Raw genomic sequence first — 12694 nt, 5'->3', positions numbered from 1 at the left:
CCACAGAAGACTGTCTCAGAGAACATATCGTGTCTTTAAACCCGTTTGAAAAAGGGGAAAATGATCAAGTACTTGGAATGGGCTAACACATGCCATCATTTCATCGTGGATGAAAAACAGTCCTAGAGATTTTTTGGCAGTAACAGAAGGGTGAGTGTAAGGAGACAAATAGAAGAGGCAATAATACCTGGGTGTGTCAAACCCACAGTGAAACATGGAGGGAATTATTAAGTCAGGAGTTGCACCATATCGACTCCACCTTGACCAAAAGGCAGCAGCATTACATTGTTTAGAGGCATGCTGGTCTCCTCTGTGCAAAATGATTCATAATACAGCAGGATAATGAGCCAAAAGACACCTCGGAGACCAAAGAAGACCAAAGAAAATCAATAAATGCTGACCGCCGTGGACTTTCCTCCACAGTCACGTGACCATGTCCCACTGAAGATTTATGAAAGCGCCTGAAGAATCCTCTCAAACTCTTGGATCCCACTATATGTTTAGATATTTTTCCATGCAAGGTACTATGATTTAAAATTTCTGCCAGGCATGTCTGAAGACAGAAAATGTAAAACAAAAAGAGTGCACTTCTTTTGTTATAGAACTGGCAAGCCCTAGGTGTGGACTACCAATGCAAAGAAAAAACATTTTCCAATGCACATACCGTCTAACAGCCTTTAATTTTTTGATAACCGGTGAGAACGACTGCGCTGTTTAAATTGGAATCTCATATAGCGGCATCCGTCGTGCGATAAGCATTTAAAAGACTGCGTGGGTTCACAAGATGTGGGAGGTGAGGCGAATATTTATGTTTGTATTCTAACAGCTTCTTCTAGCACTGCAGAAAGTTTGACTTTATACTTGTTTTGAATCTCATGTGTCAGCATTGTTGTCCTCTAACTTATTCTGTGTAGGGAGGCTCGTTCGAGTAGCATTTTAACGAAAACCAGCGCTGTTATCTGCTTTAAAAGAAACCCTTGTTCTGTTTGGCACCGTTTCTGAGGATCATAACTGGCTACCCCGCTATCTTAGAAGACTGTGTCCTTCAGGCTTCATTCGATTGGGAACAGTCTCTCGCGATTTCCTTCTGTAACAGTTAAAGTCAAAGCCGTGAGAGTATAAAGCTGTAAAAATGTTTGAAGTGTACAGATAAAAGAGGGAACACAAACACGTTACAGCTATAGACTGAATCGCCTTCATTTTTGTTTTACTTTTTATTTACTTTTTCAGTAAATAAAAAATAATAGTATAGTCATCGTGTTGGAAAACTGAATCACTGTCAACCATACTGTCCTATACTTATAGTTTGCCAAATCACTAATGTTGGACAATGTTGCTATGATGTCTAATGTGACCCGTTCAATGTGTAAACCAACAGCGGGCTAACTACACATAATCACGTTGCATTGAACAATTGGCTGCAATACCACCGGCAACCACTAGATGGCTGCCATTTATCATGATCGTGAGCTAACTGGCTGGGACATAAATCTTATTTAGCCGTCGACACTTGGAGAAAATGGCCTTAACGTGAAAATCTATTAGGAAACGAACCGATTTAGCGATTGGCAGCCAAATTAAAACTGCCCCCAAAAAACGGAACACGGCTTCACTGTGACTGGAATATATTTACATTCACACATACCGTCTACAAAAGTGACAGTCACTGACAGCTAGTCAAACACTGACCACTGAGATAAAGTCTTATTTTTTTTATTTGTAATTTTTATATTTTTTATTATAAAATCTGCTTCTTGTACGTTGTGAAAACACCGCCACAAAATTACAGTTTCAAAAGTATATTATGCACATACTGGATTACCAAAGAGTAATTGAACAAAAATAATTTTCTCATTTCAAGTCTCTGCAGGCTCTAAAAGGAACTGTTCGTCTGCAACGTAGTAAATGCCGATGGGACTCGTAGTTAAGGGGGCCAAACATTAAACACCTCCGATATGGTCTTTTAAACTATGCAGAGTAAAATGTCCCTAGATGCCGGAAAGTTTCGGTGCAGTCGGAGCATCTCCACCCCCGCAGTTTTGAAATTAAAAACAGCGCTTGGCAGCACTTCATATAGCTGTGAGGATGGTTACAGCAGAAACCAGGGACTGATTTCACAGATGAATGCTAAACCAACAGAAAAACATATGGCCACTCCTGTCAAACAATCACTCCTGGGAGGTACAGAGCCTCTTTGAAGAGGAAAACGGAGCGAGAACATGTTTACGAGGCTTTTAGTAGATTCGGTGGAAGGGATACCTGTTGTGGGCAGAGTTAAGAAAACACAAAGAGAGTGAGCTAAGTGGGGACAGTGTGTGCACAGGCAGGTGGGAAGCAGAGGACAGTTTCAAGGGATGGGTTGTAAACAAAGGCTATGGAAACAATATCATAATCTCACTATTGTACAAAGAACAATAGTGGGGGCTGGTCCAAGCCAGGTCAGTGAAGCAGAGACTGCACGGAGAGGGAGGAAGTCATGATGATGGGATAAAGAGAGGATAATGAGAAGACACGGACACTGCACTGCCAAATGCAAAGTCTTCCAAGTCCTCAAGCTTGTTGTCATCTTGGTTATATAAAGTTTATTTTACTTTGTGGATTGTGGTGGTTTAAATATACATTTTTCTTGACTTGAATTAATGGCATATAAAGAAACCAAAGTGAACTTCCAGGAGAAACTCACATATCTACATCCAACGCGAAACTCCTTGATAAACCACTGCACAGCTTGTGATTATCTCCGAGTGTGAAATGAGGTGTGAAATTTTGGAATAGAATTTTTTTTTAAAACAAGTAAAAAGTTAAGCAGGCATTTGACAAGCCTGGGTGCTCTTTATTTCCTCTGAGAGTTTGGGGGAAAACGATTAATGTAAATATAAAATGCTAATGTACATGAGACTTTGTATGCTAAATATGAACTTTTATATGAAAAATATATCTAAAGACTAATTGACAAACACCTACACTGAACACTTTTAGGATAGCAATTATTCTCAAAGAACAAGATACTCACAGGTAGATGAGAGACTGGAGACCAATAAAGCTGTCCTGGGACAAGATGCTTAGTGGGTTATGATCCAACATCCTGGCACACACACAAAAAAAAAACTCTTAAATTATGCCAGCTATGCAGTCACATACAGATTCTTGCCAAGAGTTAGACAAGAGGATCAATACCAATCCAATATGAAGCTTCATTCAGCCTAGCAGCACCCGTACATTTTACAAGTACACACATAACATCTTGTTTTTGTTATGCGATTTATAAGAAGCAACTGTGCTTAGCCAAGTAAGCGGTTTCACCATTTACAGATTTCAAGATATGCTAAGGTAAGCGGCTGCTAACTGTAGCCCCATATTGATCATACAGATATCCGAGTGGCGGTGTAACACACACGTCCTGTTATTATGACCTCAGACTAAACTGTAGAAATCAGGAAGTGATCAAAGCAGAAGTAACGCTATGGAAAGAAAGCAGAATCTAAAGTGCAGTCATAGTAAATACTTTTACCCAGCAGCATCAAAACAGCCAGTATATACAGTATATACTGTATTTTCATTATTACAAACAAGTTGCAACATTCTGTATTAAATTACTTGCTAATATAATCTCTATAAACAGATACCTGGATATGAATGCAGAACGCGTCAATCATCCTCAGACAATAGCCGATGGGTTCTGAGATTGCTGCTAATGCACGTATTTTTCAGTATACTGAAAAATACGAGTTGCCTTTTATCGTGAAGCAGTCACAGGAAACGCAATGTGTCTGTCAGTGACTGTTCATGTTTAGCACCTGCTTCACAGCGGGCCAATGTGAATCTTTCAGGGACTAATGGGATCAGCAGCAGCAGTGAGCTGTTAGATGAAGAGCTGCGGGGGGCAGGATGTTCGTAGACTTGTGTCATGTGCAGCATAAAATCAGATCAGGGCTGCACACAGAATAATGGGAAAAGGCCAAATATTGACTGGCTTCTCTGCTGAAACAACAACAGTTTGTTTTGCTACCTCCAGAAGTCAGTGAGTATTGCTGTTACACCAGTGACTGAAGGTGTTGTCAAATCAGACAGGATTGAAATGTTCAGGATTGTCACTTTAAAGCAGATAATCTGACTACAATGAACCATAGATTAATGCCAGACATTAATGCCTTTTAATGATTTCTGGTGATTATGTTACTAGCCGAACCCCAAGGACATGCAAATCTGACTTCAGATATTTCTGAGATAGCTACAGTAACAATAGCTTTACTGTTTTGCTTTTGTTTGAAAGTCAGAGGAGTCAAGATGGCTCGTTGCTTGTATCATTGCTGTCGGGTGGACTCCTTTAAACTGGCAGAAAGCCCAAGCTGAGTGCAGAAGACCTGCAGCCTGAAAGAGACCTTAAATTTGGTTCCATCCTTATCTCTTAACCTCATTAGATGAATACAAATGATTTTTTGTTTTATGGTGCACTTGATTATAAGGAGATTTCATGGGACTGTTAAAGTTAATCCACACAGCTGAACATAATTTAGGACTTGTCCTGGTACCAATAAATTTCGTTCTCCACCCCGCAGCTAACCCAGATGATTTTAAGCTCATCGGGGGGATTTGTTTTCAGGGCGGGATGTCAAACCACAAGGAAATTCCAGATACCCTCAAAGATACACTATATTACCAAAAGTATTCGCTCACCTGCCTTTACTCATTCTATGAACTGAAGTGCCATCCCATTCCTAACTCATAGAATTCAATATGATGTCGGTCCACCTTTTGCAGCTATTACAGCTTCAACTCTTCTGGGAAGACTGTCCACAAGGTTGAGGAGAGTGTTTATAGGAATTTTTGACCATTCTTCCAAAAGCGCATTGGTGAGGTCACACACTGATGTTGGTCGAGAAGGCCTGGCTCTCAGTCTCCGCTCTAATTCATCCCAAAGGTGTTCTATCGGGTTCAGGTCAGGACTCTGTGCAGGCCAGTCAAGTTCATCCACACCAGACTCTGTCATCCACGTCTTTATGGACCTTGCTTTGTGCACTGGTGCACAGTCATGTTGGAAGAGGAAGGGGCCCGCTCCAAACTGTTCCCACAAGTTTGGGAGCATGGAATTGTCCAAAATGTTTTGGTATCCTGAAGCATTCAATGTTCCTTTCACTGGAACTAAGGGGCCAAGCCCAGCTCCTGAAAAACAACCCCATACCATAATTCCTCCTCCACCAAATTTCACAGTTGGCACAATGCAATCTGAAATGTACCGTTCTCCTGGCAACCTCCAAACCCAGACTCGTCCATCAGATTGCCAGATGGAAAAGCGTGATTCATCACTCCAGAGAACGCGTCTCCACTGCTCTAGAGGCCAGTGGCGGCGTGCTTTACACCATTGCATCCGACGCCTTGCATTGCACTTGGTGATGTGTGGCTTGGCTGCAGCTGCTCGGCCATGGAAACCCATTCCATGAAGCTCTCTGCGTACTGTACTTGGGCTAATCTGAAGGTCACATGAAGTTTGTAGCTCTGTAGCAATTGACTGTGCAGAAAGTCGGCGACCTCTTTGCACTATGCGCTTCAGCATCCGCTGACCCCTCTCCGTCACTTTACGTGGCCTACCACTTCGTGGCTGAGTTGCTGTTTTTCCCAAACGCTTCCATTTTGTTATAATAGAGCTGACAGTTGACTGTGGAATATTTAGGAGCGAGGAAATTTCACGACTGGATTTGTTGCACAAGTGGCATCCTATGACAGTTCCACGCTGGAATTCACTGAGCTCCTGAGAGCGGCCCATTCTTTCACAAATGTCTTGTTTCACAGTCTGCATGCCTGAGTGCTTGAATTTATACACCTGGGGCCAGGCCAAGTGATTAGAACACCTGATTCTGATCATTTGAATGGGTGAGCGAATACTTTTGGTAATATAGTGTATATGGGTAAAACTGGCATTTTTATCCCAAACTTTAAAATTAAAACCAGACAAAACAGTCGAGGATCGTCCCATAGAGACACAGAATAACTGAAAAAAAACACCAGCATGTGGTTCAACAATCACAGTGTCATTCCCTCTACATTCATACAATATATAATATATAACCCCTGTGAAATGCACTGCAGTAACTCATGTACACAGTGTATGTGCACATATCTGTATCTGTGTGTATGTGTTACTCACAGCCACTCTAACTGATTCAGATCCCTGAAAACACCAGGACTGAGGGAGGATATCAAGTTCTCGCTGAGAAATCTGTTGAGAAGCAAAAACAGAGGCGACATCAGAAACATACATGCGATTTTTGTTTTAAAGTAACACACAACTGAAGCGATTAGCTGATTAACTGATTAGCTGACATATTCAACTTTGGATTTTTGAGTAGAAAAAGAAATATTAAAAGAATATGAAGTTGTTGCTTGTTTTTGTCCAGTGCACAGTCACAAATATGATCTAGTAAAACCTCCTGCCATTAATATATGTACTTGAGTTATCTGGTTTTGGCTTGACAGCTGTAGATAGAATAAATTGATTTTGGTTCTCTCTGAACTCTACTTGCAGTGTCTGACTTCTTTTAATCCTTTAATTGCTCTCATATTTATTTAGAGAGTTGTCTCAAGGAGGAACGAGGCAAGATGAAAACAAAGTTGGTAAATTAAGAGTAGAGATCAATATCATTAATGAAGTGAAGAGGATACTCACAGCCTCTTTAAACTGTGCAGGCCGCTGAAGGCGTGTTTGGATATGAACTGAAGGCTGTTGTTCTGCAGAAATCTGGGAACAAAGAGAAAGAACTTGTTCTTTTATTTGAAATTGCAGTCGCTGTGAAAAAAAGGGATTAACACCCCTAATGTTATCATCTGCTGGAGAATCATTGAAGACAAAATTAAAGACATAGACAGGATTGTCTTGAGGCACAAATCCAGGGGAAGGGTACAGAGAGATTTCTGCTGCTTTGAAGGTCCCAATGAGCACAGTGGCCTTCATCATCAAGTTCAGAACCACCAGGACTCCTGGAGCTGGCCGGCCATCTAAACTGAGCGATCGGGGGAGAAGGGCCCTAGTCAGGGAGGTGACCAAGACCCCGGTGGTCACGCTGTCAGAGCGCCAGCATTCCTCTGTTGAGAGAGGAGAACCTTCCAGAAGGACTACCATCTCTGCAGCAATCCACCAGTCAGGCCTTTACGGTAGAGTGGCCAGACGGAAGCCCCTCCTGTAAAAGGCACATGGCAGCCCATCTGGAGTTTGCCAAAAGGCACCTGAAGGACTCTCGGAGCATGAGAAACAAAATTCTCTGGTCTGATGAGACAAAGATTGAACTCTTTGGCATGAATACCAGGCGTCATCTTTGGAGGAAACCATGCACCGCTTATCACCAGGCCAATACCATCCCTACAGTGAAGCATGGTGGTAGCAGCATCATGTTGTGGGGATGTTTTTCAGTGGGAGGAACTGGGAGACAAGTCAGGATAGCCTATGGAAAGATGAATGCAGCAATGTACAAAGACATCCTGGATGAAAACTTGCTCCAGAGCGCTCTTGACCTCAGACTGGGATGACGGTTCATCTTTCAGCAGGACAGCACACAGCCAAGATATCAAAGGAGTGGCTTCAGGACAACTCTGTGAATGTTCTTGAGAGGCCCAGCCAGAACCCGATTGAACATCTCTGGAGAGATCTGAAAATGGCTGTGCACTAACGCAAAACTGCCCAAAGATAGGTGTGTCAAGATCGTGGCATCATATTCAAAAAGAATTGAGGCTCTTATTGCTGCCAAAGGTGCATCAACAAAGTATTGACCAAAGGCTGTGAATACATGTACATGTGATTTCTTAGTTTTTTATTTTTGTTTTCCATGTTGTTATTATGGGGTGTTGTGAGTAGAATTTAATCCATTTTGGAATAAGGCTGTAACATAACAAAATGTGAAAAAAGTGAAGCGCTGTGAATACTTTCTGGATGCACTGTATGCCAAGTGACGCACGACTATCAATTAAGCTTTACGTGGCTGATATATCACCATTTCAGCCTCATAAATAAAACAAAAAACAAAACAGAAATTGCACATTTTTTTTTTGTTTTGCAAGCTGATGATATGCAGTCATTCACCAGAGTCAATGATGATATCAGTCGAGTCACACTTTCACTGTTAGAATAGCCAGTAACTTTCATGCTGTGTGGCATCCTGAGAACTGAAAACAACAGCCGGTTTAACATTTACAGCGTTGTTACAGATAATTGTTCATCTTCATCATGAATGTTTCCCTTCAGGTACAAGTTAGGACTTTACATAACGAGGGAAGGTCAGTTTGTAAGTCGGTGTGGATGTTCTGACAGCCTGCAGTGTTTTATCTTCGTCACCGCTGCGTGCTGGGGGAGGTGGCATTAGGACAGCTCTGTGGATGGGGATGAAAGCGGACAGCGTGGAGGCAGTGAAAAGAGACGAGGACGAGAGGAAAGCTGAAAGCCGCCATGAACGCCTCGTCTTGTGCTCTTCTCTGTCACTGCCTCCCCACTGTCCAGTTGATGAGACATGAAAGCCATCCTGGACAAGGACCCCTCTCATCCCCTATCTGACGAGCTTAGGGAGCTCAGCAGCATGTTCAGCCGCAGACTCATCCTGCCGCAAGCCTCGACGCATTTACAAAGCTCCTTTTTGCCAATGTGCATCACAGTCCACAGCACCACATCACAGTGTACCTCCAGCCTCCCCTGACTGCACTCAAAAACCACTGTCTTATCAGAGCTATTGTAGACCTGTGCATAGTGGACAGGATACAGCTCATGAACTGAACAGTTGTCTTTTCTGCTATTCTTGCCACAGATTGTATATAATTTACCCTAGATATTGCACAAATTCATATTTATATTCATACAGTCTGCAAATACCACAGGCGCTACTCATGTATGTATATAGACTTTGAGATCTTTGATGTAAAGTGCTTTATAAATAAAATTTATTATTATTATTTATTATTATTAGATTTAGGCATACTGTACTAAGTATGCACAGTGGCGATCCTAAATTACGAGGAACCCATGCTAAGACGCATGTACGCTATATTTCCAGCCCAGACTAGCGAAATCTGTCATAGGGTACCTTGAAGGTGGCCTCTAATGGGGGTGGGGGTGAACTGTAGGGCTTGGTTTGTCTGTCCTCATGGTGCGCTCGATTGTACACACACCTGTACGATTTTTTTTCTTTTGCATTACAAAAGTGTCTTTCACCTTTATTAAAACACTAATCCACTCATCCTTATAAACACCTACATAGTTTGTAGTCGAAGGTCCAGTTGTGCACAAACGTAAAATAAGATGCCAGAAACTGTCCCTCTGCTTGCGTATCATCGTTCAACTGGATGGCTTCACTGATAAATGTAGTCTGACAGTGACTTTGAAATTAGTTTAGACTACAGTCTGCCTCATTTATTCAATCTATAATAAAAATCTTTTGAGTAATACCAGACCGTCTAGACAGTCTGAAAAGTAATGCAGTAAGTTATACGAGAAAAAAAGATAAATGTCCACTGTGTTGAAATGAAGTAATAGTTTCCACAACGCTTTAACTTCATGAACTAGGCAATTCAGCTATTACGTCAACAGCGAGCTGTCAGACAGAAAAACAGGAACACATTTAATACGATCGTATTTAACAACAATAACCATAAAGCTACCTTAATGTGATGTGGTGCCGCATTTTAACTGAGTTGTTAAGCTCATTTTGGCAATAATTTGATTGATTTTGATGCCTTGAAACGACTGAACGACAAATTAGACCGCTTAGAAGCGCTCACCATTCGGATGTGTTCTCTGCTGCACAGCACTGATTTATGTGTCACTCAGAGTAATTTGTATTAGTCATTAATATGGACACTTTTGTTTTTCATTGAAGTCCACGTGAAAAAGCTAGCGGAGCGCTGTTGGTTTCCTCATGTTTGCGCGTTTACGCTTAACAATGCAGAGGCCCCCTGCTGAAGAAGTCTGATGTGATATCTATCTATAAAATTGCTTTTCTTGTCATTGCTGGGCCAGATATTGGGCAATAGGAATCCGATGAGGACTTTAAGACTGGTCTGTGCGCATAATTTACGCTTACTCATGCACTTAATGTTGTTGTTTGCTTTGATCCACTTTAAGTAATGGAACCCTTTCCTGCATGTACCTGCTTTTACTTTTCTAAACGGTTCTGTTTTTGTGTGGCTCTCGTCATAAGCTCCCCTAAATTAAATCTCAAAAAAAACAAACAAAAAAAGAAAATACCAGCCACAGAGATGCACACTGAATGCAGAAATACATGAATTATGACTCAACTAGCCGTAAGTGTACAGCAGCATGAACATACTCACAATCTCTCGAGGGCCGAGTATTCGGAGAAAACGAAATCAGACAACACTCGGATCTCGTTGCTCTTCAGCGACCTGTAACACAACCCGTGGAGCGGCAGAGTTAGATAGATACAACACACAGTTTGCATAAAGAGGCACCTGGCGTGCGAATGCAGAGAGGCTGAAAGAAAGGACGAGAGGTCAAAAGCATTACGTGAAATAAACAGCCAAACAAAAACAACCATTTTCTCCTGAAATGGCTTTTTAAGGATTCTTGAAATCAAATCGCCGCTGCAAGAGAAGAGTAATCCGTAAGAGAGGGTAAAGCACTCGAGACATAAAAACGGGCCACTGCTCTGGAGTCTGAAAAGGTTGCTGCAAGGACAAGAACATAATCTTGTACTTATGTGCGTACCACTTATGCGTAACACTCATGGGCGGCTAGACTAGAAGGGAAGTAAACACTTTACATTACAATTACAATAAATTTAAAGACTAAAAAAAAAAAAAAAGAGCAGTTAAGGACTTATTCATCCGAGATATTCCTGATATAAGCGGCCATTATAAACACTCCCACACATAAACACCATACTGGATCTGATGAACAATATAACACAGAGGCATTAAACATATTTCATTATGCACATTAAAGATAAAAAGGGAAACAAATCTCCAGTAAGGACATGGAAGACAGCAGTTACACAATAGGCTTTTGTCCTCTGACAGTTAAAGAGATAAAGTTCCCGCACATTCAAAACCTCTGCATTGATTTATTTAAAAGAAGGCTTGACGTTTCGGTCACAAGGACATTTCTAATTAATTGGTTCTCTGCTCTGCAACAGAGACCAAATAAATGCTTTCATAGTCAGACACTAATAAATGTGAATATATCAGCCGCCGCTCCTTCCTTCATGAGATTGTAACATGCCTGAATCACCCTGGGTCGCATACTCATTGTTCATTTTCTACATATAGCGCTTCGCTAAATAAAGCACTACAGAAGGCTTCACTCAAGATAGAAACTAAACAAACAGAGGAGACAAGTTTGGAGAAACAAAACCAACAGAAAATAAATCGAAGCCTTTTACATATACTTATATATTAGTGGGGGAAGTAAGGCAGACTGACAGTGGAGGAAGAGAAATTAAAATAGGGATGGTGCAAGCTCAGCTGGAAACGAGGACACATTGTGAAAGGGAAAGAAATAGACTACTAGAGATTTAGTTCAAATGATGTACGATCTCTCAGTACCATTATCATGATGTCATGAAATATTCCCAAGTGGGGAAATCATAGTCGGCACACCTTGGAATCGGATAACTGGCGTGTTTGTACGTCATACACAGCCATAAAAGGATTATAAACTATAAAAACGAAGAGGAGGTGTTAAGGCGATGATGACTTGTGTGTTATTTAGGACGCTAAAACAAGAGTAAGTTGGTTGTTTAAGGCCAAGACATCCTGCCTCGGGAAGTGGAGGATCGCACCTCTCAGGCTTTTTATTTTAAAACTGGTCCTCTAAAAGCCCAAGCTGAGGTAACACTGACGGCATCTCAGTGGCTGTCTGACTTAACGAAGCCTCTGGAGAGTCCCAAAGCTAAGCTGTTTCTGACGCGTTAAATCTGAAATATCCCATCACGATAGTTATATCTAGAGAAGCATTACACAGTCCTGCACAAGAACTAAGAATACAACTTTATTGTCCATCAAAGTGTCTATATTATATATAACTGTGGAAATGTGGAAATACACCGATCAGCCACAACATTAAAACCACTGACAGGAGAAGTGAATAACATTGACCATCTTGTGACAGTTCAATGTTCTGCTGGGAGACTTTTGGACCTGGCATTCATGTGGTTGTTACTTAGACATGTACCACCCACCTAGACCAGACCAGGCACCCCCACCCCATAGCAATGACACTCCTTGATGGCAGCAGCCATCCCCAGCAGGATGCAGCCTGACACAGACACACACACAAAAACCATTTAGGAAAAACAGCACAAGGTGTTGACCTGGCCTCCAAATTCACTAGATCCCAAACTGATCAAGTATCTGTGGGATGTTCCACAGAGGCCCCTCCCCTCAACCCATAGGACCCAAAGGCCCCCACTAACAACATTCTGTTGCCAGACACCACAGGACACCCTCAGAAGACCCATGTGATGAGTCACAACTGTTTTGGAGGCACAAGGGAGATCTACACAATATTAGGAAGGTGGTCATAATGTTGTGCCTGATCAGTGTACAGCAAATTGTGTTTCTCTCACCATTAGCAACAGCCATAAACAAGGCAAAACACACACACACAAAATTAATAATGCCCTCGGAGTGTATTTTACAGCTGCTTGGTCATTTTACTGACTGAATTTTGGCGCAAATGATCCCTTACATATCCTGTATA

General features: G+C 41.7%; 1 protein-coding gene across 1 annotated transcript in view; it reads right to left on the bottom strand.

Annotated features, from left to right (window-relative positions):
- rxfp2a (relaxin family peptide receptor 2a) overlaps positions 1-12694 on the bottom strand; it is a 55955-nt gene that overhangs the window by 24906 nt on the left and 18355 nt on the right. Inside the window, exons 5-8 of the mRNA XM_084564433.1 lie at positions 10309-10380; positions 6665-6736; positions 6146-6217; positions 3014-3085 (exon numbers count right to left, since the gene is read on the bottom strand). Coding sequence (XP_084420559.1) covers positions 3014-3085; positions 6146-6217; positions 6665-6736; positions 10309-10380 — 288 coding nt within the window. The remainder of the gene's footprint in view (positions 1-3013; positions 3086-6145; positions 6218-6664; positions 6737-10308; positions 10381-12694) is intronic.

Source organism: Chelon labrosus (genome assembly GCF_963514085.1).
Source record: "Chelon labrosus genome assembly, chromosome: 17".
Taxonomy (NCBI): Eukaryota; Metazoa; Chordata; class Actinopteri; order Mugiliformes; family Mugilidae; genus Chelon; species Chelon labrosus.
Note: the sequence above shows the minus strand (reverse complement) of the source record. Positions and strands in the feature narration are given on the sequence as shown.